The sequence below is a fragment of the Magnolia sinica genome, chromosome 7, assembly GCF_029962835.1.
Source record: "Magnolia sinica isolate HGM2019 chromosome 7, MsV1, whole genome shotgun sequence".
NCBI lineage: Eukaryota > Viridiplantae > Streptophyta > Magnoliopsida > Magnoliales > Magnoliaceae > Magnolia > Magnolia sinica.
Window position 1 is genome coordinate 93,475,638 of NC_080579.1, and position 27,433 is coordinate 93,503,070.

At 41.2% G+C, this 27,433-nt stretch overlaps 3 protein-coding genes across 3 annotated transcripts; all 3 read left to right on the forward strand.

Annotated features, from left to right (window-relative positions):
• The first annotated feature begins 854 nt into the window (after positions 1-854).
• LOC131250718 (uncharacterized) lies at positions 855-1,226 on the forward strand. The gene has a single exon (XM_058250996.1). It carries the CDS (start codon positions 855-857, stop codon positions 1,224-1,226), a length of 372 nt encoding a protein of 123 aa, XP_058106979.1.
• Positions 1,227-2,792: 1,566 nt separating this feature from the next.
• LOC131250719 (uncharacterized) lies at positions 2,793-3,146 on the forward strand. The gene has a single exon (XM_058250998.1). The coding sequence runs from the start codon at positions 2,793-2,795 to the stop codon at positions 3,144-3,146; it is 354 nt and encodes a 117-aa protein (XP_058106981.1).
• A 1,693-nt stretch (positions 3,147-4,839) lies between these two features.
• Positions 4,840-25,593, forward strand: LOC131250720 (acidic leucine-rich nuclear phosphoprotein 32-related protein 1-like). Its single transcript, XM_058250999.1, has 9 exons — positions 4,840-5,032; positions 6,824-7,072; positions 8,823-8,966; positions 10,765-11,105; positions 11,293-11,356; positions 12,002-12,092; positions 13,183-13,241; positions 13,823-13,945; positions 25,229-25,593. Exons 1-9 carry the CDS (start codon positions 4,840-4,842, stop codon positions 25,591-25,593), a joined length of 1,629 nt encoding a protein of 542 aa, XP_058106982.1.
• Positions 25,594-27,433: the final 1,840 nt, after the last annotated feature.

A 27,433-nucleotide genomic window follows, 5' to 3' on the forward strand; every position in this document is an offset into this window, starting at 1 on the left:
ATTATTACCCCCTTTTGTAGGGTATTTACCAATGTTCTGGAAATCAAACAAGCCCTAAGAAATGCTTTAGCAGAAAATCCGCATCCTTATCTTAGTGCATAAGATCCACATGTGAACTGTTCCGATCGATCATGTGGGCCAATTTGGCTGCGCCACAGACGCACGCTTTTAGACGCGACAAACACAAAACAATGTCAAAATCCAAAAACCAGAGCTCCATGCAAGAAAGAAAAACCTCTGCAATTTCATTTAGAGAAAAAGGAAAAAGAAAAGAAAAGGAAAACCTAGGCTCCATTTTCGTTCTGGAGGAGGAAGATTCGAGAAGAAGAAGAAAGAGAAGAGATAGAAGGTCGGTCTGCATTCTCCTCGTCTTTGTAACGTACGGCTGACGAATCCAGAAGGAGAAGGGAAAGAATAGAGAAAATACTAGGTTTCATCTTTTCCCATCTAGTTTTATTTTTATTTTCAATATGTTTTATTCTTTCTTTGATGTTTTATTCTTTCTTTGATTAGATAATGTTGTTTCCATGCATTTGGGGCCCATTTGCGGCCATCCGAGCCATTGATCAAATTGGTCTCAGATGAATGTGGGGATCTGACGGCTAAGATTGTAGGCATTAATGTATTGGTTTTTCCCTTCTAATCGTTTATCTGCTGAGTACTCATGAAAGGATTAGAATCTTCTATTGTATGACTATTTATGTAGCCATTATCTGTACAAAGTTGTGCCCATCAGATTGATGGTTTGGATTATCCACGCATGGGCCCCGCAATATTTATGCTAATAATGTTACCTTATATATACAGTTATGGATGACTATTGTACTAATCATGTTACTTTCCCTTATACAGTTATGGATGATGATGATGATGTAGGAGGTGTACCACACCATCATGTGGGAGACCCCGACATCGGGAACTTGGATGAAGATGATGATGTGGGAGATCCTGATCCATTGGATGGTGATGATGATGATGATTTGGGAGATCCCGATCCATTGGATGATGATGATGATGATGTGGAAGACGAGGACGAGGGTGAGGGTGAGGGTAATGTGGATGATAGTGAAGGGGTGCCTCCTCTAGAAATAACCCCAATATTTGACACAGAACCTACAAAATCTACAGATTCAGATGACGAAATTGATGAGAATCCTTCGGAGCGACAAAATCCTAATCCAGTGGGGTTGGCCATGATCATGATTAACTTCCCACATCAGTTTTGAGCACTGGTTGCTTGCATCTCTCGTTGGGAGCATGTCCCGTCACTTCATGTGTGGCCTTCAATGAGAATGTTTTTGGAATTTGTGAGGAGCCTACGCACCGTATCAGCCACAATTAAGAATATCACTTGGATATTAAACCAAGTTTCTAACATGATTGACGACAAGATGCCATCATCAGAACCTCAAGTAGATACTGCGTATTCTAGTTTTTATAACTTTCTTCAATATAGCGAGAATCTTATGGGAAGGGTTTTGGGCCTATTTGATTTTTCAGTGCAAGCGCAAATACCTGGTAAATGGCTAATTATGACACTTTCACCCATTTGGAAATTTTTGGGAATTCTTGCCTTGGAAATCGGTTCAAAAGTGTTAGTTAAAAATTTTAAACCTAAAGGTGATGTATATGACATATTTGTTCCGTCCATCCGTTTTACCACAACATTTTGAGATAGGAGTAGAAGAATCAAGTAAATCCAATACTCAAGTGGCCCACACCAAAAGAAACATTAGCCCTTAGAAGTTTTTAATGGTAAATGTATGATTTACTTTTTCTATGGCGTGGTCCACTTGAGATTTGGATATGCCTCATTTTTTGGCTCATGCCATAAATTCGGCTGGCATAATGGACGAACGGTGTGGATAAGCAAAATGCATCACAGTGGGACTCACAGATATTTTGCAATATTCTCGATTTCCGTGTTAAAAAAGTAGGTAGTCAAATCAAGTATGGGTGAAATGTTGTAAATGCACTGGGAAATTATTACTACCCCCTTTTGTAGGGTATTTACCAATGTTCTGCAAATCAAACATGCCCTAAGAAATGCTTTAGCAGGAAATTTGCGTCCTTATCTTAGTGCATAGGATCCACATGTGAACAGTTCCAATCGATCATGTGGGCCAAGTTGGTTGCGCCACAGACGCACGCTTCTTAGACGCGACGAACACAAAATAATGTCAAAATCCAAAAACCAGAGCTCCATGCAAGAAAGAAAAACCACTGCAATTTCATTTAGAGAAAAAGGAAAAAGAAAAGAAAATGAAAACCAAGGCTCCTTTTTCATTTTGGAGGAGGAATATTTGAGAAGAAGAAGAAAGAGAAGAAATAGACAGAAGATCGGACTGCATTCTCCCCATCTTTGCCACGTATGGCTAACAAATCCAGAAGGAGAAGGAAAAGAATAGAAAAAATATTAGGTTTCATCTTTTTCTTTCTATTTTTATTTTTATTTTCATTTTCATTTTCATTATGTTTTAGTCTTTCTTTGATTAGATAATATTGTTTCCATGCATTTGGGGACCATTTGCAGCCATCCTAGCCATTGATCAAATCGGTCCCAGAAGGATGTGGGAATCCGACGAGTAAGATTGGAGGCATGAATGTATTGGTTTTCCCCTTCCAATCGTTTATCTGCTGGGTACTCATGAAAGGATTAGAATCTTTTATTGTATGGCTATTTATGTGGGCATTAACAGTACAAAGTTGTGCCCATCAGATTGATGGTTTGGATTATCCACGCATGGGCCTCGCAATATTTGTGCTAATCATGTTACCTTATATATACAGTTATGGATGACTATTGGGCTAATCATGTTACTTTCCCTTATACAGTTATGGATGATGATGATGATGTGGGAGGTGTACCACTCCATCATGTGAGAGACCCCGACACCGGGAACTTGGATGATGATGATGATGTGGGAGATCCCGACCCATTGGATGATGATGATGATGATGTAAGAGATCCCGATCCATTGGATGATGATGATGATGATGTGGAAGATGAGGACGAGGGTGAGGGTGAGGGTAATGTGGATGATAGTGAAGGGGTGCCTCCTTTAGAAATAACCCCAATATTTGACACGGAACCTACAGAATCCACAGATTCAGATGATGAAATTGATGAGAATCCTCCGGAGTGACAAAATCCTAATCCAGTGGGGTTGGCCATGATCATGATTAACTTCCCACATCAGTTCCGAGCACCGGTTGCTTGCATCTCTCGTTGGGAGCATGTCCCTTCACTTCATGTGTGGCCTTCGATGAGAATGTTTTTGAGATTTGTGAGCTCTTTGAATGATTCTATTCGAGGAAGTAGAATGAAGAGCCTGCGCAACGGATCAACCACAATTAAGAATATCATTTGGATATTAAACCAAGTTTCTAACATGATTGACGACTAGATGCCATCATCAGAACCTCCAGCAGATACTGCATATTCTCGTTTTCATAACCTTCTTTAATAGAGCGAGAATCTTATGGGAAGGGTTTTGGGCCTGTTTGATTTTTCAGTGCAAGTGCAAATACATGGTAAATGGCTAATTATGACACTTTCACCCGTTTGGAAATTTTTGGGAATTCTTGTCTTGGAAACCGGTTCAAAAGTATTAGTTAAAATTTTTAAACCTTAGGGTGATGTATAAGACATATTTGTTTCGTCCATCCGTTTCACCACAACATTTTGAGATATGAAGAAAAAAATCATGTCAATCCAATACTCAAATGGCCCACACGAAAAGAAACAGTAGCCCTTAGAAGTTTTTAACGGTAAGTGTATGATTTACTTTTTTCTATGGCGTGGTCCACTAGAGCTTTAGATATGTCTCATCTTTTGGCTCATGCCATAAATTCAGCTGGCATAATGGACGAACAGTGTGGATAAGCGAAATGCATCATAGTGGGACCCACAGATATTTTGCAATATTCTCGATTTTTGTGTTAAAAAAGTAGGTAGTCAAATCAAGTATGGGTGAAATGTTGTTAATGCACTGGGAAATAATTATTACCCGATTTTGTAGGGTATTTACCAATGTCATGAAAATCAAACAAGCCCTAAGAAATACTTTAGCAGGAAATCCGCGTCCTTGTCTTAGTGCGTAGGATCCACATGTGAATGGTTCCGATCAATCATGTGGGCCAAGTTTGCTGTGCCACAGATGCACACTTCTTAGACGTGACAGACACAAAACAATGTCAAAATCCAAAAACCAGAGCTCCATGTAAGAAAGAAAAACCTTTGCAATTTCATTTAGAGAAAAAGGAAGGAAAAGAAAAGGAAAACCTAGGCTCCATTTTCGTTCTTTTGGAGGAAGATTCGAGAAGAAGAAGAAAGAGAAGAGATAGACAGAAGGTCGGTCTGCATTCTCCTCGTCTTTGCAATGTACGACTACGAATACAGAAGGAGAAGGAAAAGAATAGAGAAAATACTAGGTCTCATCTTTTTCTTTCTATTTTTATTTTTATTTTCATCATGTTTTATTCTTTCTTTGATTAGATAATATTATTTCCATGCATTTGGGGCCTATTTGCGGCCATCCTAGCCATTGATCAAATCTGTCCCAAATGGATGTGGGAATCTGACGGCTAAGATTGGCGGCATTAATGGATTGGTTTTTCCTTTCCAATCGTTTATCTGCTGGGTACTCATGAAAGGATTAGAATCTGTTATTATATGACTATTTATGTAGCCATTATCTGTACAAAGTTGTGCCCATCAGATTGATGGTTTGGATTATCCATGCATGGCCCCCGCAATATTTGTGCTAATTATGTTACCTTATATATACAGTTATGGATGACTGTTGTGCTAATCATGTTTCCTTCCCTTATACAATTATGGATGATGATGATGATGTGGGAGGTGTACCACACCATCATGTGGGAGACCCTAACACCGGGAACTTGGATGATAATGATGATGTGGGAGATCTTGATCCATTGGATGATGATGATGATGATGTGGGAGATCCCGATCCATTGGATGATGATGATGATGATGTGGAAGACGAGGACGAGGGTGAGGGTGAGGGTAATATGGATGATAGTGAAGGGGTGCCTCCTCTAAAAATAACCCCAATATTTGATACGGAACCAACAGAATCTACAGATTAAGATGACGAAATTGATGAGAATTCTTCAGAGCGACAAAATCCTAATCCAGTGAGGTTAACCATGATCATGATCAACTTCCCACATCAGTTCCAAGCATCGGTTGCTTGCATCTCTCATTGGGAGCATCTCCCTTCACTTCATGTGTGGCTTTCGATGAGAATGTTTTTGGGAATTGTGAGCTCTTTGAATGATTCTCTTCGAGGAAGTAGAATGAAGAGCCTGCACATCGGACCAGCCACAATTAAGAATATCATTTGGATATTAAACCAAATTTCTAACAAGATTGATGATGAGATGCCATCATTAGAACCTCAAGCAGATACTACGTATTCTAGTTTTCATAACCTTCTTCAGCAGAGTGAGAATCTTATGGGAAGGGTTTTGGGCCTGTTTGATTTTTCAGTGCAAGTACAAATACCTGGTAAATGGCTAATTATGACACTTTCACCAATTTGAAAATTTTTGAGAATTCTTGCTTTGGAAACCGGTCCAAAAGTGTTAGTTAAAATTTTTAAACCTCACGTTGATGTGTATGACATAACTATTCCATCCATCCGTTTTTCCACAACATTTTGAGATATGAGTAAAAAAATCATGTAAATCCAATACTCAAGTGGCCCACACCAAAAGAAACAGTAGACCTTAGAAGTTTTTAATGGTAAATGTATGATTTACTTTTTTCCGTGGCGTGGTCCACTAGAGATTTGGATGTGCCTCATTTTTTGGCTCATTCCATAAATTCGGCTGGCATAATGGACAAACGGTGTGGATAAGCGAAATGCATCATAGTGGGACCCACAGATATTTTGCAATATTCTTGATTTCTGTGTTCAAAAAGTAGGTAGTCAAATTAAGTATGGGTGAAATGTTGTAAATGCACTGGGAAATTATTACTACCCCCTTTTACAGGGTAATTACAAATGTCCTACAAATCAAACAAGCCCTAAGAAATGTAGCAGGAAATCTGCGTCCTTATCTTAGTGCGTAGGATCCACATGTGAACGGTTCCGATCGATCATGTGGGCCAAGTTGGCTGCGTCACAGACGCACGCTTCTTAGACTTGACGGACACAAAACAATGTCAAAATTCAAAAACCAAAGCTCTATGCAAGAAAGAAAAACCTTTGCGATTTCATTTAGAGAAAAAGGAAAAAGAAAAGAAAAGGAAAACCTAGGCAGAAGAAAGATTCGAGAAGAAGAAGAAAGAGAAAAGATAGACAGAAGGTCAGTCTGCATTCTCCCCGTCTTTGCAATGTACGGCTGACGAATCCAGAAGGAGAAGGAAAAGAACAGAGAAAGTACTAGGTTTCATCTTTTTCTTTCTATTTTTATTTTTATTTTCATCATGTTTTATTCTTTGTTTGATTAGATAGTATTGTTTCCATGCATTTGGGGCCCATTTGCGGCCATCCTAGCCATTGATCAAATCGGTCCCAAATGGATGTAGGAATCCGACGGCTAAGATTGGAGGCATTAATGTATTAGTTTCTCCCTTCCAATCGTTTATCTACTACGTACTCATGAAAGGATTAGAATCTTTTATTGTATGGCTATTTATTTAGCTATTATCTGTACAAAGTTATGCCCATCAGATTGATGGTTTGGATTATCCATGCATGGGCCCCACAATATTTGTGCTAATCATGTTACCTTATATATACAGTTATGAATGACTATTGTACTAATCATGTTACCTTCCCTTATACAGTTATATATGATGATGATGATGTGGGAGGTGTACCACACCATCATGTGGGAGACCCCGACACTGGGAACTTGGATGATGATGATGATGTGGGAGGTGTACCACACCATCATGTGGGAGACCCCGACACCGGGAACTTGGATGATGATGATGATGTGGGAGATCATGATCCATTGGATGATAATGATGATGATGTGGGAGATCCCGATCCATTGGATGATGATGATGATGATGTGGAAGACGAGGACGAAGGTGAGAGTGAGTGTAATGTGGATGATACTGAAGGGGTGCCTCCTCTAGAAATAATCCCAATATTTGACACGAAACCTTAGAATCTACAAATTCAGATGACGAAATTGATAAGATTCCTCCGGAGCGACAAAATCTTAATCCAGTGGGGTTAGCCATGATCATGATCAACTTCCCACATCAGTTCCGAGCACCGATTGCTTGCATCTCTCGTTGGGAGCATGTCCCTTCACTTCTTGTGTGGCTTTTGATGAGAATATTTTTGAGAATTGTAAGCTCTTTGAATGATTCTATTCGAGGAAGTAGAATGAAGAGACTGCACACCGGACCAGCCACAATTAAGAATATCATTTGGATATTAAACTAAATTTCTCACATGATTGATGACGAGATGCCATCATCAGAACCTCAAGTAAATACTGCGTATTCTAGTTTTCATAACCTTGTTCAATAGAGCGACAATCTTATGGGAAGGGTTTTGGGCCTATTTGATTTTTCAGTGCAAGTATAAATACCTTATAAATGGCTAATTATGACACTTTCACCCGTTTGGAAATTTTTGGAAATTCTTGCCTTGGAAACCGGTCCAAAAGTGTTAGTTAAAAATTTTAAACCTCACGTTGACGTATATGACATAACTGTTTCATCCATCCATTTTTCCACAACATTTTGAGATATGAGTAAAAAAATCAGGTAAATCCAATACTCAAGTGGTCCACACCAAAAGAAACAGTTGCCTTTAGAAGTTTTTAATGGTAAATGTATGATTTACTTTTTTCTATGGCATGGTCCACTAGAGATTTGGATATGCCTCATTTTTTGGCTCATTCCATAAATTTAGCTGGCATAATGGACGAACGGTGTGGATAAGCGAAATGCATCACTGTGGGACCCACAGACATTTTGCAATATTCTCGATTTTTGTGTTAAAAAAGTAGGTAGTCAAATCAAGTATGGGTGAAATGTTGCAAATGCACTGGGAAATTATTACTACCCCCTTTTGCAAGGTATTTACCAATGTCCTGCAAATCAAACAAGCCCTAAGAAATGCTTTAGCAGGAAATCTGTGTCCTTATCTTAGTGCGTAGGATCCACATGTGAACGGTTTCGATCGATCATGTGGGCCAAGTTGGTTGCGCCACAGACGCACGCTTTATAGACGCAACGGAGACAAAACAATGTCAAAATCCAAAAACCAGAGCTCCATGCAAGAAAGAAAAACCTCTGCAATTTCATTTAGAGAAAAAGGAAAAAAGAAAAGAAAATGAAAACCAAGGCTTCTTTTTCGTTCTGGAGGAGGAAGATTCGAGAAGAAGAAGAAAGAGAAGAGATCGACAGAAAGTCGGTCTGCATTCTCCCCATCTTTGCAACGTACGACTGACGAATCCAGAAGGAAAAGGAAAAGAATAGAGAAAATACTAGGTTTCATCTTTTTCTTTCTATTTTTATTTTCATTTTCATCATGTTTTATTCTTTCTTTGATTAAATAATATTGTTTCCACGCATTTGGGGCCCACTTGCGGCCATCCTAGCCATTGATCAAATCGGTCTCAGATGGATGTGGGAATCCAATGGGTAAGATTAGAGGCATTAATGTATTTATGTAGGCATTATCTGTACAAAGTTGTGCCCATCAGATAGATGGTTTGGATTATCCACGCATGGGCCTCGCAATATTTGTGTTAATAATGTTACCTTATCAATACAGTTATGGATGACTATTGTGCTAATCATGTTACTTTCCCTTATACAGTTATGGATGATGATGATGATGTGGGAGGTGTACCACTCCATCATGTGGGAGATCCCGACACCAGAAACTTGGATGATGATGATGATGTGGGAGATCCCGATCCATTGGATGATGATGATGATGATGTGCAAGACGAGGACGAGGGTTAGGGTGAGGGTAATGTAGATGATAGTGAAGGGGTGCGTCCTCTAGAAATAACCCCAATATTTGACACGGAACCTACAGAATCTACAAATTCAGATGACGAAATTGATGAGAATCCTCTGGAGCGACAAAATCCTAATCCAGTGGGGTTGGCCATGATCATGATCAACTTCCCACATCAGTTCCGAGCACCGGTTGCTTGCATCTCTCGTTGGGAGCATGTCCCTTCATTTCATGTGTGACCTTCGATGAGAATGTTTTTGAGATTTGTGATCTCTTTTAATGATTCTATTCGAGGAAATAAAATGAAGAGCCTGCGCACCGGATCAGCCACAATTAAGAATATCATTTGGATATTAAACCAAGTTTCTAACATGATTGACAACGAGATGCCATCAACAGAACCTCAAGCAGATACTGCGTATTCTAGTTTTCATAACCTTCTTCCACAGAGCGAGAATCCTATGGGAAGGGTTTTAAGCCTGTTTGATTTTTCAGTGCAAGTGCAAATACCTAGTAAATGGCTAATTATGACACTTTCACCCGTTTGGAAATTTTTGGGAATTCTTGCCTTGGAAACCAGTTCAAAATTTTTTAAACCTCATGGTGCTGTATATGACATATATGTTCCGTCCATCCGTTTATGAGCCAAAAAATCATGTAAATCCAATACTCTAGTGGCCCACACAAAAAGAAACAGTAGCCCTTAGAAGTTTTTAAAGGTAAGTGTATGATTTACTTTTTTCTGTGGTGTGGTCCACGAGAGCTTTGGATATGCCTCATTTTTTGGCTCATGCCATAAATTCAGTTGGCATAATGGATGAATGGTGTTTATAAGCGAAATGCATCACAGTGGGACCCACAGATATTTTGCAATATTCTCGATTTTCATGTTCAAAAAGTAGGTAGTCAAATCAAGTTTGGGTGAAATGTTGTAAATGCAAAGGGAAATAATTACTACCCCCTTTTGCAGGGTATTTACCAATGTCCTGGAAATCAAACAAGCCCTAAGAAATGCTTTAGAAGGAAATCCAGATCCTTATCTTAGTGTGTAGGATCCAAATGTGAACGGTTCTGATCGATCATGTGGGCCAAGTTGGCTGCGCCACAGACGCACGCTTCTTAGACGCGATGGACACAAAACAATGTCAAAATCCAAAAATCAGAGCTCCATGCAAGAAAGAAAAAGCTCTGCAATTTCATTTAAAGAAAAAGGAAAAAGAAAAGAAAAGGAAAACCTAGGCTCCATTTTCGTTCTGGAGGAGGAAGATTCGAAAAGAAAAGGACAGAGAAGAGATAGATAGAAGGTCAGCCTGCATTCTCCCCGTCTTTGCAACGTACGGCTGACGAATACAGAAGGAGAAGGAGAAGGAAAAGAACAGAGAAAATACTAGGTTTCATCTTTTTATTTTTATTTTTATTTTCATTTTCATCATGTTTTATTCTTTCTTTGATTAGATAATATTGTTTCCATGCATTTGAGGCCCATTTGCATCTATCCTAGCCATTGATCAAATCGGTCCCAGATGGTTGTGGGAATCCGACGGCTAAGATTGGAGGCATTAATCTATTGGTTTTTTCCCTTCCAATCGTTTACCTGCTGGGTACTCATGAAAGGATTAGAATCTTATATTGTATGGCTATTTATGTAGCCATTATCTGTACAAAGTTGTGCCCATCAGATTGATGGTTTGGACTATCCATGCATGGGCCCCGCAATACTTGTGCTAATCATATTACCTTATATATACAGTTATGGATGACTATTGTGCTAATCATGTTAGCTTCCCTTATACAGTTATGGATGATGATGATGATGTGGGAGGTGTACCACACCGTCATGTGGGGGACCCCGACACCGGGAACTTGGATGATGATGATGATGTGGGAGATCCCGATCCATTGGATGATGATGATGAGGATGTGAAAGACGAGGATGAGGGTGAGGGTGATGGTAATGTGGATGATAGTGAAGGGGTGTTTCCTCTAAAAATAACCCCAATATTTGACACGGAACCTACAGAATCTACATATTCAAATGACGAAATTGATAAGAATCCTCCGAAGCGACAAAATCCTAATCCAGTGGGGTTAGCCATGACCCACATCAGTTCCGAGCACCAGTTGCTTGCATCTCTCGTTGGAAGCATGTCCCTTCACTTCATGTGTGGCCTTCGATGAGAATGTTTTTGGAATTTGTGAGCTTTTTGAATGATTCTATTCGAGGAAGTTAAACTATATTTCTAACATGATTGATGACGAGATGCCATCATTAGAACCTGAAGCAGATACTGCGTATTCTAGTTTTCATAACCTTCTTTAACAGAGCGAGAATCTTATGGGAAGGGTTTTGGCCTTGTTTGATTTTTCAGTGCAAGTGCAAATACCTGGTAAATGGCTAATTGTGATACTTTAACCAGTTTGGAAATTTTTGGGAATTCTTGCCTTAGAATCTGATTCAAAAGTGTTAGTTAGAATTTTTAAACTTCACGGTGATGTATATGCCATATCTATTCCGTCCATCCGTTTATGAGTCAAAAAATCATGTAAATCCAATAGTCAAGTGGCCAACACCAAAAGAAATAGTAGCCCTTAGAAGTTTTTAACGTTAAGTGTATGATTTACTTTTTTCTGTGGCGTGGTCCACTAGAGCTTTGGATATGCTTCATTTTTTGGCTCATGCCATAAATTCAGCTATCATAATGAAAGGTTCGAATTTCATGCAATATGGGATTTGCATCTAACATCAACTCATTGATTGGATGCCAAATATGACTGTCAATCCATATATGGAAGCCATTAATGAATGCCACTGATGCATTATATCCACTACTTCGATATAGACATCTATCCTTGTAATATTCCATTATGTACATCTTAGTGATGTCCTACTATCTGTATCCTAATTGCAGTGCATTATAACCTGTTGAGCATTTACTGTGAATTACTGTTCCATATTGTAAGACTTCTGTTATTCTGTCACATATTATCGTTAATTATCTTAGACATTATGTATTATTCCTGTAAATATGTAGTATTTGGGAAAGATTATGAACATGTTAGCAATGTCGATGTAAGAATGTCCGAAATTGCTGGTGATCACGATGATAAGACGATGGATGAAATGTAAGATCTATGTATGATAAATCCGATCGATTAGTCTAACATGTATCAATTTGAATTCATAGATCAAAATTGATAACATGAATTCATGATGTATCATAAATGATCAATTTGTCTATTAAAAATTCATCATAATTCATTTGAAATTTCATGATTATAACATCAATTTCCTATTTACAGTCAATGGCCCAAAAATACAAAAAATTGTCGTAAATAACTAATTTAATCAATGCATCTATAGATCTATCATCATTACACATATAATGTTATATCAATATCTTAATCATGACTCCAACGTTTCCATAAGCTTCACTATTTCTGCATATCTCTGTAGCTAATCTCAGACGTACTCTGACTTACTCTACTTCTGTAGGACACGTAGCATCAGACATCATGCATGACAACAGACAGAACACACTATGATCAAATCGAAAGCTCAATGAAGATCTAGCAATATCAGAGACTGATCAAGAACATAGCAACGGACAAATGATCGAATACGGAGATCAAGACAGAATTCTGTTCAATTCAATAATTATAGTATTATTGATACTGATTCTTCATTATGCTGCATTGCTAGATTAAATCAGGATTGTCCTATAAGCTGGATTCGAGATCTCTAATTGCATCTATGATCATCCTATCTTATGTATATAGATATGATTCATATGTGTTCCATTATGTCATCTCATGAGCATCATGATATGCGAGCCATATGTGCATCATATCATAGATAGATGAACTTAGATTGAATGATTATGACTATGACAGTATGCATCCGTATGAATATGAAATGATATGACAATCATCAGTATGATGATATGAAGCAGACTATCGATAGAATGATGTATTAGTAGAGTTTATATGAACTCATTGATAGATTGAGATGATTATGATCCATGATGAAGATGATATGTGCATATGAATGACAGATTCGAGATGTTGATTAGAGTGATGTCAGTGAATCGACTCGTAGAGGAGTAGGATGGTGCCTATTAAACCATTAGAAGAATCTGATTACACTTCTAAGCGATTATAGATAGTATCGAGTGATGATTATATCCATGATTTACGGATTGCATTGAATCTGTAGATTGCTTCTATGCATGTTCCTTATGCTATTGATTGTGAATTCTATTGATATCTTTGAATGTTCTAATAGTAGTTAGATTGATCATATATGAATTGCTTATCATTGCTGAATATTGTTCGAGCTATGATTGGCATTGACCATATCGGACTCAAGATGATTATTTCTTTAAATTATGAATTATCAGTATTGGGTTGATTTAGGCCATTATTGCTAATTTAACTAGATGTGGAATTATAATATGTGACCTTTCAATCGTATGAGATGTTAATTCATTGTGAGACAATGAAGTGATGATGATGATTTGAATGTCTAACATGATTGATTAAGAGCGGACCTGGATAACAGATGAGTTGGTGAAGTAATTGGAGATATGAGGGGTGGCCAAAGCAAGTTGGTAGGGGATCTATTGAAGGAAAATTGAAGAACCCCCCAATAATCTATTGGAATGAACAAATTGATCCTACTACGAATTTCACCGGTGTTGATCTGTTAATTCCCTCATTTACAATTGTTACTCCGTTGGGTTATGTCCTTTTTATATTTTCAAGAAGTTTTAGATTTGAAAGTTCTGAAATTTAATATTAGGATGTAAACCCAAGATAAATTTCGTAATTTTGATAACATTTTATCTATTTCACAGTTACATCAGAACCTCAAGCAGATACTGCGTATTTTAGTTTTCATAACCTTCTTCAACAGAGTGAGAATCTTGTGGGAAGGGTTTTGGGCCTGTTTGATTTTTCAGTGCAAGTGCAAATACCTGGTAAATGGCTAATTATGACACTTTCACCCGTTTGGAAATTTTTGGGAATTCTTGCCTTGGAAACCGGTTCAAAAGTGTTAGTTAAAATTTTTAAACCTCATGGTGATGTATATGACATATCTGTTCCGTCCATCCATTTATGTGTCAAAAAATCATGTAAATCCAATACTCAAGTGGCCCACACCAAAAGAAACAGTAGCCCTTGGAAGTTTTTAACAGTAAGTGTCACGCCCCAAACCCGGAAATCGGATTCACAGGAATCCCGATCGCCGAATCCGATGCCGACAGCCTCCGTAGTACCCCATTCTCGGTTCCTAGCGTCCATATGCTAGATTCCGATTCTGGGATCCTATAAGGAGGATTTTTTTTTATACATTTAACTCATAATAAGCATAACCACATGATTACCCAAATTATAAAGACAACATCATCATCACATATCCACTAATATAAACATTTAAATACAACACAGAAAGGAAAATACGTAAATTGAAAGTCAAGCTCCAGAAGACCGCTACACGTTCCAAGCTTAACACTGCTGCAACCTATCATCATCTGCACGCATCTATCATGCATAAGCTTATAGAAAGCTTAGAGGGTAGTGTAAGTGTATGCACAAGGTAAGTGTCAAGTATTCAATACAATGTCATAGTCATATAATACCGAAAATACTGGTAATCCATAAATCGTATAATGCCGAAATAAGCATGAATATTGACAAGATCATGAATTATCAGAGTAAATAGAAATACTGACAAGATCACAAATCATAAGATAACAAAATAAGTAGAAATACTGACAAGTCTATAAATCATACAATATTAAAATATGCAATACGAATCAACTATGCAAATGGGAAGTCATAAAGAGTCAAATATCAGATGTCGTCTCTAAACTATATAAATGCACAAACACAGGTAACACAAAATGTCATATGCCGCGGATGTAATGCAATATGCAGTGCGAATGGAATGATCATGCTGGAGTGTGAAGTCGGGATGATAGTACGTAGTATCGCAGGCTATGGGGTCTATCACAAGGGACTTCTATCCAAACTAGTCTCATACCTAAATTTGGATAGTCAGACTCAATGTGGTAAACTCCTGATCTCAGGTTAGTCGCGCGCCCCAACTGAAATCCTGGCTATTGCGAAGGCACACGTAACAAATAGTTGCGCACCACCAACCCGAGTGGATAGTGAATGAATGAATGCATGAATGAGTATGCAACTCCTGCTCACTAAATCCACATATCAGTACAGTTCATCTCTGGGATCATCACCGGGGTCTATTACACTCCAAACCAGATTGCCGCCCCATCGCGCGCAACAAGGCGAGTGGAAGAGACCTCACTATCCGCCTGCCAATATCAGGCCCAGCTCATCGATAGCGGACCCATTCCTCGAGCTGGTCAGACTCAGCCTAGCATTGCCCCCTCCTCTTGGATAGGTAAGGCCGTTCCCCTTTCCAACTGACCACGACACAGTGGGAGACGCGGCCTAACGGTATACGACCCTCATGCGCTCATGCATCCACTCGGTCTAGACGTTGGAGCAACCTCTGGAACCAAGAGGGTTTAGGGACTTTCACCGAGGGATATCTATAGCACCCCATGTAGAACAGATTTTCGGTGTCCCATCTGGCCATCCACGAAATACCTGTGGAGGCTACAGCCCTGATGTCGCTAGGGCGTACGGTGGTCATGTCACAAAATGCGAGATGTATGAGTCATATCATCCAGTCATGCATCAAACCCACGCATACCGCGCGCTCACGTGGGGCAACTCCACCTATCAGGGAGTCCCATAAACAACCGGCACTATGGCATATGCAATGGTCAATCATAACTCACAACAAACATGCAGATGATGCGTATGTGCATGTATCATGATGCTATACTGTCACATACTCATAATCGGTATCAATAACCGACATCAACAATCGGCTCCAATGTGGACATTTAACCAACATTGCCCCCAAGGAATGGCTCACATAGAGCCTAACATACAGTGGACCCATGGCCTCACACAAGGGCCTAATACACATCACGATGAGCCTCATATAGGTCTCAACAATCGGCCTTGGCTATCGAAATCGGTCTCGACAAATCGGAATCGATACTCGGCCTCGACAATCGGAATCGATCTATACGATCGGCCTCGACAAATCAAAATCGGCAAATCGGTCACGTCAATCGGAATCAGCAATCGGTCACGACAATCGCAATCGATCAGAACCGGCAAATCAGTCATGTCAATCAGAATCGGCAATCGGTCACGACAATCAGAATCGATCGATAATCCGAATCAATAAATCGGTCGCGTCAATAGGAATCGGCATTCAGTCACGACAATCAGAATCAATCGATAATCAAAATCAGCAAATCGATCACGTCAATCAAAATCAGTAATCGGTCACGATAATTGAGATCGATCGATAGTCAGAATCGACAAATCGGTCACGTCAATCGGCAATCGGTCACGACAATCGAAATCGATCGATGATCAGAATCGGCAAGTCGATTTCGTCAATCGGAATAAGCAATCAGTCGCGACAATCAAAATCAAGCGATAATTAGAATCGACAAATTGGTCACGTCAATCGGTATCGGCAATTAGTCATGACAATCGGAATCAATCGATAATCAGAATCGGTAAATCGGTCATGTCAATCGGAATCGGTAATCGGCCACGACTATCGGGATCGATCGATAATCAGAATCGGCAAATCGGTCACGTCAATCGGAATCGGCAATTGGTCTCGACAATGGAAATCGATCGATAATCGAAATTGGTAAATCAGTCACGTCAATCGGTATCGGCAATCGGTCATGACAATCGGAATCAATCGATAATCGGAATCGGCAAATCGGTCATGTCAATCGGTATCGGCAATCGGTCATAACAATCGGAATCAATCGATAATCAGAATTGGCAAATCGGCCACGTCAATTGGTATCGGCAATCGGTCATGACAATCGAAATCAATCGATAATCAGAATCGGCAAATTGGTCATGTCAATCGGTATCGGCAATCGGTCATGACAATCGGAATCAATCGATAATCAGAATTGGCAAATCGGTCACGTCAATTGGTATCGGCAATCGGTCATGACAATTGAAATCAATCGATAATCAGAATCAGCAAATCGGTCATCTCGATCGGTATCGGCAATCGGTCATGACAATCGGAATCAATCGATAATCAGAATCGGCAAATCGGTCACGTCAATCGGAATCGGCAATCGACCACGACAATCAGAATCGATCGATAATTAGAATCGGTAAATCGGTCACGATAATCGGTCAAACAAGGCCTAAGGAAAGGACACAATGTAGACATTCAACCACCATTGCTCCCAAGCAATTGCCCATATAGAGCCTAACATACAGTGGACCCATGACCTCACACAAGGGTCAAATATACAACACCATGGGCCGCATCACATGGGCCTAATACACGTCACCATGGGCCACATCCATGAGCCTCAATTATATCACAATAGGCCTCTACCCATGGGCCCCAAATACATCTCAATGGGCCTCCTATACGACAAGTGGGCCACACTACTTGGGCCTCTCATACATTACAATGGACCGCACATACGGGTCAATATACATGGAGTGGGCCACAATACAGGTGGGTCCTACACATGGGCTTTCAAAATAGAAAAAAAGGTGGGCCCCGTTCATTGGTCAAAAATATATCATGATGGGCCCCATGGATGGGCCGCACCAATGGGCCTCAAATGGACTTAGACTACACCAAAAAAATCTTTTCACTAGTTGCAGGTATAAAACGTGTATCATTGTATACTTTCATTTCATGGGGCACGTGGCCACAAATGATGATCAGCACGGTCCAAACATTGCTAAGGTAAATCGGCACCAACCAAACATTTTCTATGTAAATCAGCACTACTCAAATATTGTCCATGTACCCCAGCACCATCCAAACACGTCCAACACCGTCCAGCACTGTCTGGATGGTTTGGATGAGTTAAATACATCGAGGTGGGTCCCACCTGCCATGGACGGAGCCGTTATACAACACATCATCAGGGTGGGTGCGCCCAGCGTCTGGCCAGATAGATGGACGGATGAAATACATACATCATGGTGGTTTGCACACATAGCACACATATATATTTGAAAGAAAACACAAACATCTGGTGGGTCCCACGTGGGGCCACCTCACATGCATGATACTTATAGATATATATTATATTATATTATATATATCCACCTCACATGCATGATACTTATATAGATATATATTATATTATATTATATATATCCATGTACATATATCTTATACTAGATATTAGTCCAGCGTGCTGGACGTAATCCACAGTGGGATCCCACCGTCCCTGATGGACGGTGTGGATACACACATACATTATATAAGGTGGGGCCCACAGAACAACGGCCACCGGCCAATCCACTTCATCTGGTGGGTCCCACGTACATGGCCCACCAGATACATACAAAATATATATATTATATTGATATTATCATTATTATTTATTTGTTATAAAAACAGAGGTCCCCACATGCCCAGTGTCTGGACGTGGAAATACAAAACATACATCGTTTGTGGGGCCCTGATCTGGACAGTCTGTGCATCAGAGGGATGCCACGTCTAGACCCTAGACGGAGTGGATATAACACAAACATCACTGTGCCACCCCACGTGTTGGACGGCTGGAGAATCCATAGCATCACGATGGGCCGCAGGTGTGGTGAAAACATACATCATGGCGGTCCACAAAGCTTGCTGTATCAGAGCAGCAGATGCAGCTACTTGCTGCAGGCCCTTCAAAAAAAAAAAATATGAAATAAAATAAGAAGGGATGGACGGCTTTGATAAAACACATGCATCACAGTTGGGACCTATGCGGATATGGCCCACAGCTCTGGAATAAGCTGATATTTGTGTCTTACCCTCCAGCAGAGCATGTTGCTGGACGGTCTGGATAACTCAACATCAGGGTGGGCCCGTGATCTGGTAAAACGGATGGACGTTTGGATGTATCACATACATCAGCAGGACCCACAAGAGGCTGACGTCAATACAGCATCTATATAACTGGTGTGCAGCAGGCCAGTCAATCCACTTCCCACTGTCCAGTGCCTGGACGGTGCGTATACGTACATCGATATGAGGTGGGCCCCACACGCTGCCATGGTAGGGGTCCACGTCCAAGTAGATGGACGGCTTGGATACAATTCAAACATCATGGGTGGGCCGTTGCTCATAGAGAAAGAGAGAGAGGGAGAGAATAGGAAAAGGAAAGAGAGGTATCGGCGGTGATGGAGGGGCCTCGCCTCTATAGGCCCCTCATTGATACAAAATATACATCAAGTGGGTCCCATTACAAGTGGGCCCTAAATCAAAACCAAGATGATGAACACCCACCTTAGATCTCTTCTTCATTCTTCCGCCAATGCATGCTAGAGCTCCAAATGAACAACTTCAACGGTCGGGATCAAACTTGGATGGTGGAGATGGGAGATAGAAGTGGGCCACACAAAGCTTCTCCCATGGAGAGCCATGGACATGGGTTGCTTGGGAGGAAAATGAGAGAGAGAGATGAGAGAGAGGTGTAAGAGAGAGAGAGAGATGGGTGTGATGGGTGAAAAGGTGAGTGATGGGTGTACTTTGTGTAAGAGGATGTTGACTTTAGGGGTTGCTTGGGGATAGGGTGATGTGTACTTGACATGAGGTGTGATTGATGGGACATGATTTGAAATCTTTTTTTTTGGATTTGTAAATGAGCGGTGTTTTCTCAAACTGAACGCGAGCCCACATCTCGTGGCCTGGGTATCGCCTCGACGCGCGAGACGCGGCATCGGAACCGCGGCGACGGCACGGTCGCTAGGGTACAAGTCTTGGGTTGAGCCGACTCCGGTTTGCAGAACTCGACTTAAGATTGCGCACAAATGTCGGATAAGGGTCGAAGGTTGCTGAAATTCGATCGAGAGGATTGCGGGAACCTACGGAACCGTATGGAGTAGGATACGGGCCTTACAGTAAGTGTATGATTTACTTTTTTCTATGGCGTGGTCCACTAGAGCTTTGGATATGCCTCATTTTTTGGCTCATGCCGTAAATTCAGCTGGCATAATGGACGAATGGTGTGGGTAAGCGAAATACATCACAGTGGGACCCACATATATTTTGTAATATTCTCCATTTCCATGTTCAAAAAGTAAGTAGTCAAATCAAGTATGGGTGAAATGTTGTAAATGCACTGGGAAATAATTATTACCCCCTTTTGCAGGGTATTTACCAATGTCCTAGAAATCAAACAAGCCCTAAGAAATGCTTTAACAGGAAATCTGCATCCTTATCTTAGTGCGTAGGATCCACATGTGAACGGTTCCGATCGATCATGTGGGCCAAGTTGGTTACACCACAGACGCACGCTTTTTGGACACAACGGACACAAAACAATGTCAAAATCCAAAAATCAGAGCTCCATGTAAGAAAGAAAAACCTCTGCAATTTCATTTAGAGAAGAAAGAAAACGAAAAGAAAAGGAAAACTTAGGCTCCATTTTCGTTCTGGAGGAGGAAGATTCGAGAAGAAGAAGAAAGAGAAAAGATAGACAGAAGGTCAGTCTGCATTCTCCCCATCTTTGCAATATACGGCTGACGAATCCAGAAGGAGAAGGAAAAGAACAGAGAAAATACTAGGTTTCATCTTTTTCTTTCTATTTTTATTTTTATTTTCATCATGTTTTATTCTTTCTTTGATTAGATAATATTTTTTCCATGCATTTGGGGCCCATTTGCAGCCATCCTAGCCATTGATCAAATCGGTCCCAAATGGATGTGGGAATCCGACGGCTAAGATTGGAGGCATTAATGTATTAGTTTCTCCCTTCCAATCATTTATCTACTGGGTACTCATGAAAGGATTAGAATCTTTTATTGTATGGCTATTTATTTAGCCATTATCTGTACAAAGTTGTGCCCATCAGATTGATGGTTTGGATTATCCATGCATGGGCCCCACAATATTTGTGCTAATCATGTTACCTTATATATACAGTTATGGATGACTATTGTGCTAATCATGTTGCCTTCCCTTATACAGTTATGTATGATGATGATGATGTGGGAGGTGTACCACACCATCATGTGGGAGACCCCGACTGTCACGCCCCAAACTCTGAAACCGGGCTCACAAAATTTTCGATCGCCGAATCCGGCGCCAACAGCCTCCGTAGAACCCCATTCTCGGCTCCCAGCGCCCATTCGCCAGGTTCCGATCTTGGGATACTACAAGGAGGATTTTCAACATCAGTTTGATTCGTAATAAGTAAACCAAAGGCATAACACACAAACAACAACCAAAAACTCCATCACATTTCTACTATGATCAAAAACTTTACAAGTACAATGAGCATAAAGGGAAATACAATGATAATAGACCAAAAGCTCCAAAAAGATCTGCTACGTGCTCAAGCCTCAGCGCTGCTGCGATCCAACGTCACCTGCACGCAACGGTTGTGCATAAGCTTATAGAAAGCTTAGAAGGTGGTGAAAGTGTATGCTTAAGGTGGTAATGCAGTTATGCAGTATCAGAGTAATGCGGAACATGCTAATGAAGGCTAAGAATACCATAGTCGTACTAAGGCCATGCGATGCAAAGCATGAATGATGTCGGCCATACCAAGGCCACGCAATACAAAATGCAACTCAAGCATACAAATCCTCATCTAAGTCCACATTAATACAGCTTAAAATCTAGAATATCACCGGGGTCTAGTACACTTCAAGCCAGATTGCCGCCACATCGCGCGCAATAACGTGAGTGGAAAAGACCTCACTATCCGCCTGCCAATATCAGGCTCAGCTCGTCAATAGTGGACCCATTCCTCGAGCTAGTCAGACTTAGCCTAGCATTACCCCCTACTCTCGGGCAGGTAAGGCCGCACCCCCTTCCAACCGACCACGACACAGTGGAAAGCGCAACCTTCTGGTAATAGGTACTCAACGCTCATGCACCCACTCGGTTTAGACGTTGGAGCAACCTCTTGGTACGATAAGGGTTTAGGGACTTTCACCCAGGGATATCTATCGCACTCCATGTAGAACAGTATTTTCGATATCCAATCCTGCCAACCACGATACGTCTGTGGAGGCTACGACCCTGATGTCACTAGGGCGTACAGTAATCCATATCACACAATGCGAATGCATGAATCACACTATCCAGTCATACAGCAATCCTGCGCGTATCGTGCGCTCATGTAGGGCAACACCCCCTGTACGAGAGCCCCTAAACAATCTGCCCGAAGGCATATGCGATGACCAGTCATTTCTCATATCAAGCATACGTATGATGCATATGATCATGAATCATGGAACTAAACATGTTATATGGGATGGATGATGTTCATAACGAAGATGGGCCTAGACGGCCTACACATAACACATACGGGCCTATAATGAGCTCTAGGGTGAGTCATAATGCAGATATTTAACCAACACTATACTTGCAATGTGGACGTCAAACCATCATTGCTCCCAAGGCATAGCCCGACGTAAACATCATTACATAAATCATGTTGGGATTGCACATTGCAATGGACCTTAGGTATATCCCATCAAGCCTTCATTACATCAAATGAGCCGTATCATATGGGCCTCATATTCATCAAATGGGCCACATCAATGGGCCGCACCAATGGGCCTTATGTGCATTGTAATGGGCCATAACCCGTGGGCTTTAGAATACATCAAATGGGCCTAATCTTATGGGCCTTATATGTATCAGATGGGCCTCGCCAATTGGGCCCCCATATGTACATCAAATGGGCCTCAACCTATAGGCCCCAATACATTTTTAATGGCCTTAACCCATGGGCCCCTAATACATCAAATGGGCCTCGACCCATGGGCCTTACATATATATCAAAGTGGGCCTCAACTATGGGCCACAAGTAAACTGAGGTGGGCCTTATATATATCAAGGTGGGCCTCAATCACGGGCCACAAGCAAACTGAGGTGGGCCTCCCACACTAGTAAAATATATATATATATATAATATAATATATAATATGTATATATATAGTACATATAATATTATATATAATATAATATTTTATATACATATATATATATATATACACACACACACACACGCACACACACGCACACACCCACCGTCCAGGACGGTGGGGTAAATACAAACATCACAGTGGGCTCCACCGTCCAGGCAGACGGTGGAAATGAAACACATACATTGTTGTGGGCTCCATATGGGGCCCACCATAATGTTTATATTCCATCCAACCCCTTGATAAGGCCACGTAGGCCCAGATGAAGGGTGAACACAAATTCCACCCTGAGCCAAAACTTCTGTGGGCCCAAAAAGGGTTTCAAAGGTAAAGGTTCAATCCCACTGTTTCCAATGATGTGGGCCACCTGAGTCTTGGATCCGGATGATTTTTGGAGTGGGCCCACGTCAGGGGGTGGCCCACCCGATGGACGGGTCAAATGACAGATAAGCATCAAGGTGGGGACACTGTGCGCAAGCAGCGCCTACTGCCGTCTGACACAGCAGCAGCAGCTGCTGTGAAGAGTTTTTATTTTTATTTTTTATTTCTGTTTTTCTGTGGTTTTCGCAGGTGGGGTCCACATTTTTGATAATCTACACCGTCCAATGGCCTTCCATGGCTCAACACGAGCAAAACAAGTCCAATATCAGACATATTTTGGCGTATAGGAAATCAGGGGAGGTTTCAATGGTGAAAACCACCATTTGGTATGGTATGGCCTGCTCGAAGGTCTGATTGATCCCATCTTTCGGCTCAACGCCTAAAAGGGGCTTGGGAAAGGAATGGATGGTGTGGATTGAAGACATACATCAAGATGGAGCCTACATAAGTGGACCACCCCCATTGGCTTGAAACCAAGCTAATATTTGCATTTTCCCACAAAACGTCCAACGTCCCTGGACGTTGGACTCTGGTGAATACATTAGAGGTGGGCCTTGCTTAGGTGGGCCACCTCATGGAGGATGGTGTGGATACTACACACAAAGTGGGCCCACTTGTAGATGGCTTGGATAGGATGCATGTTTCAGGGTGGGATCCATCCAAGTGGGCCATACAACCCTGTTATGATCACACATATAAAAAAAAGAAATAGAGAGGGAGAGAGAGAGATAGAGAGTGAGACCCGCGTGATGGAGGGACCTCGGCACTATAGGCCCTCCCTTGCACTAAATCATACATCAAGTGGGTCCCATTACATGTGGGTCCATAAAATCGAAATCCAACGGTGGAGATCCCTTCTCTACTAAAATAGACGGTCTAAATGACCTTAAGCATGCAAGGAAATAAACATCATGATGGGGTCCATGGAGAATGACCCCATCATGGAATGATCATGATGATCCAAGTGGGCCATCGGCCACATCTTAGGGTCCAAAGTGAGATCCAAACCATTGATCGGTTGGCCTCACTTGGCCCATCTTAAAAAACATCAAAAACTACCCTATCAAGGCACCCACCACTTGATCTTCTTACTCCCTTGGCTTCCTTAGCTCCTTGTGCTTTTCTTTGATGGAGGAAGATGAGAAATGGATGGTTAGGATGGGAGATCTAGGGATGGAAAGGTGGGCCACACATAAGCATTTTTCTCACCATGAGAGGGCTTGGACGTGAGGCTCTCTTGCTTAGATTGCATTTTGAAAATGAAGGAGAGAGAGAGAGACTTGAAAAGGGAGAGGGATGGGTGATGTGTGATGGAGTGATGGATGGGAGAGAGAGAGAGAGAGAGAGAGAGAGAGAGAGAGAGAGAGGGAGTGATGGGTGATGGAGTGATGGATGGGGTGGTGATGGGTGTAAGAGGCTCTTTTTTAACTTTTGTGGCAAAAATTGTAAGAGATGGGCTTGTAAGATTTTTTTTTGACTTTTGGGGCTTGCTTGGGAAAGGTGAAAGGTGATGTGTACTTGACATGATAGGATTGATGGGATTGGTTGATTGATGTAACACCTTGTAGAGATTCCCTCAGAATTCGCACGCACGGTGTTTTCCTCGCACCGAACGCTGGCCCACATCTCCCAACCAGGGTATCTCCTCGGCGCGCAAGTCACGGCATCGGAACCGCGGCGACAACGCGGTCGCTAAGGTATAAGTCCTGGGTTGAGTCGACTCGGGTTGACGGCATGAGAATCAGGGTCGCGCGCAAATACTGGTTAAGGGTCGAAGGTTGCCGAAATTCGACCGGGAAGACCGCGGAAGCCTATGGAACGGTACGGTATAGGATACGGGGCTTACACCGACACCGAAAACTTGGATGATGATGATGATGATGTGGGAGATCATGATCCATTGGATGATGATGATGATGATGTGGAAGACGAGGACGAGGGTGAGGATGAGGGTGAGGGTAATGTGGATGATACTGAAGGGGTGCCTCCTCTAGAAATAATTCCAAAATTTGACACGGAACCTACAGAATCTACAAATTCAGATGACGAAATTGATGAGAATCCTCCGGAGCGACAAAATCTTAATCCAGTGGGGTTGGCCATGATCATGATCAACTTCCCACATCAGTTCGGAGCACCGATTGCTTGCATCTCTCATTGGGAGCATGTCCCTTCATTCATGTGTGGCCTTCAATGAGAATGTTTTTGGAATTTGTGAGCTCTTTGAATGATTCTATTCGATGAAGTAGAATGAAGAGCCTGTGCACCAGATCTGCCACAATTAAGAATATCGTTTGGATATTAAACCAAGTTTCTAACATGATTGATGACGAGATGCCATCATCAGAACCTCAAGCAGATACTGTGTATTCTAGTTTTAATAACCTTTTTCAACAGAGCAAGAATCTTATGGGAAGGGTTTTGGGCTTGTTTGATTTTTCAGTGCAAGTGCAAATACCTGGTAAATGGCTAATTATGACACTTTCACCCGTTTATGAGTCAAAAAATCATGTAAATCCAATACTCAAGTGGCCCACACTAAAAGAAACAGTAGCACTTAGAAGTTTTTAATGGTAAGTGTATGATTTACTTTTTTCTGTAGCGTGGTCCACTAGAGCTTTGGATATGCCTCATTTTTTGGCTCATGCCATAAATTCAGCTGGCATAATGGACGAACGGTGTGGATAAGTGAAATGCATCACAGTGGGACCCACGGATATTTTGCAATATTCTCGATTTTCGTGTTCAAAAAGTAGGTAGTCAAATCAAGTATGGGTGAAATATTGTAAATGCACCGGGAAATAATTATTATCCCCTTTTGCAGGGTATTTACCAATGTCCTAGAAATCAAACAAGCCTTAAGAAATGCTTTAGCAGGAAATGCACAAGATACAACATATAATCAATCATCGAATAGATAGGGATAACGCTTTCGAATCTCAGCCTCGCACTGCCAAAATGACTCATCCACATTATGGTGGCCCCACTGAACCTTCATCAAGGGAATGAAGTTGGTTCGGAGGACCTGCTCCTTCCAATGAAGGATGCGAACTGGCTGCTCAATGTAAGAAGCGTCCTCACGAACCTCTAACGGATGCCAATTAGTAACAGGAACGGTGTCTGACCCACACTTCCGCAACATAGATACATGGAAAACATTGTGGACGCTAGATAACTGAGATGGCAAGGCAAGCTGATAGGCCACAGTGCTAACGCGCCTAGTAATCTCGAAAGGTCTAATGAATCTCGGGGCAAGCTTGCCCTTCGCTCCAAAACGAACCATACCCTTTATGGGTAAGACCTTGAGATACATATGGTCCCCAACTGGAAACTCCAAGAGACAACGCCGATAATCAGCAAAACTCTTTTGTAGGCTCTGAGCTGTGCGCATCCTCTGCCTAATGATATCGATGATCTCTGATGTCTACTGCACAAGCTCGGGACCTAGGAGACGCTGTTTTCCAACCTTGGTCCAACAACTCGGAGATCTACACGGTCTACCATATAATGCCTCAAAAGGAGCCATGCCAATGGTCGCCTGATAGCTGTTGTTATACGCGAACTCAGCCAATCACAGTACTCTGAAAATGTGTGATAGATGACATGCAAGCACTTAGAAATTACAAACATGCCACACAAATAATCAAATTAAATTGTCCAAATTATGGTACTCATTGTAGATGGATCAAGAATTCAAAATTACAGTTATTCCATCATCTAAGTAGCAAATTTGAAGGGTCTGTTTCCATGAACTAGTATACACAAGATAAGAGGCTACATTAGGATTGTGACTTGGCTGCAAAGGAATCAATCCAGTTAAATTTATTTGCATTAATATATATACCCGTATATAATATATGATTGCCTGCTTATTGATTGTCATACACAACTTGCATATCACAACACCTCTTTTTAAAATTTTTAATTTTGAGCTTTGCTAATTTCACACTCATGTGCAATAAAGTTCATGTACATGCAATATGACACCATAGGTCTGGGTCTGGTACTATTATATTGATGCCCTAGCTCAAAAATCA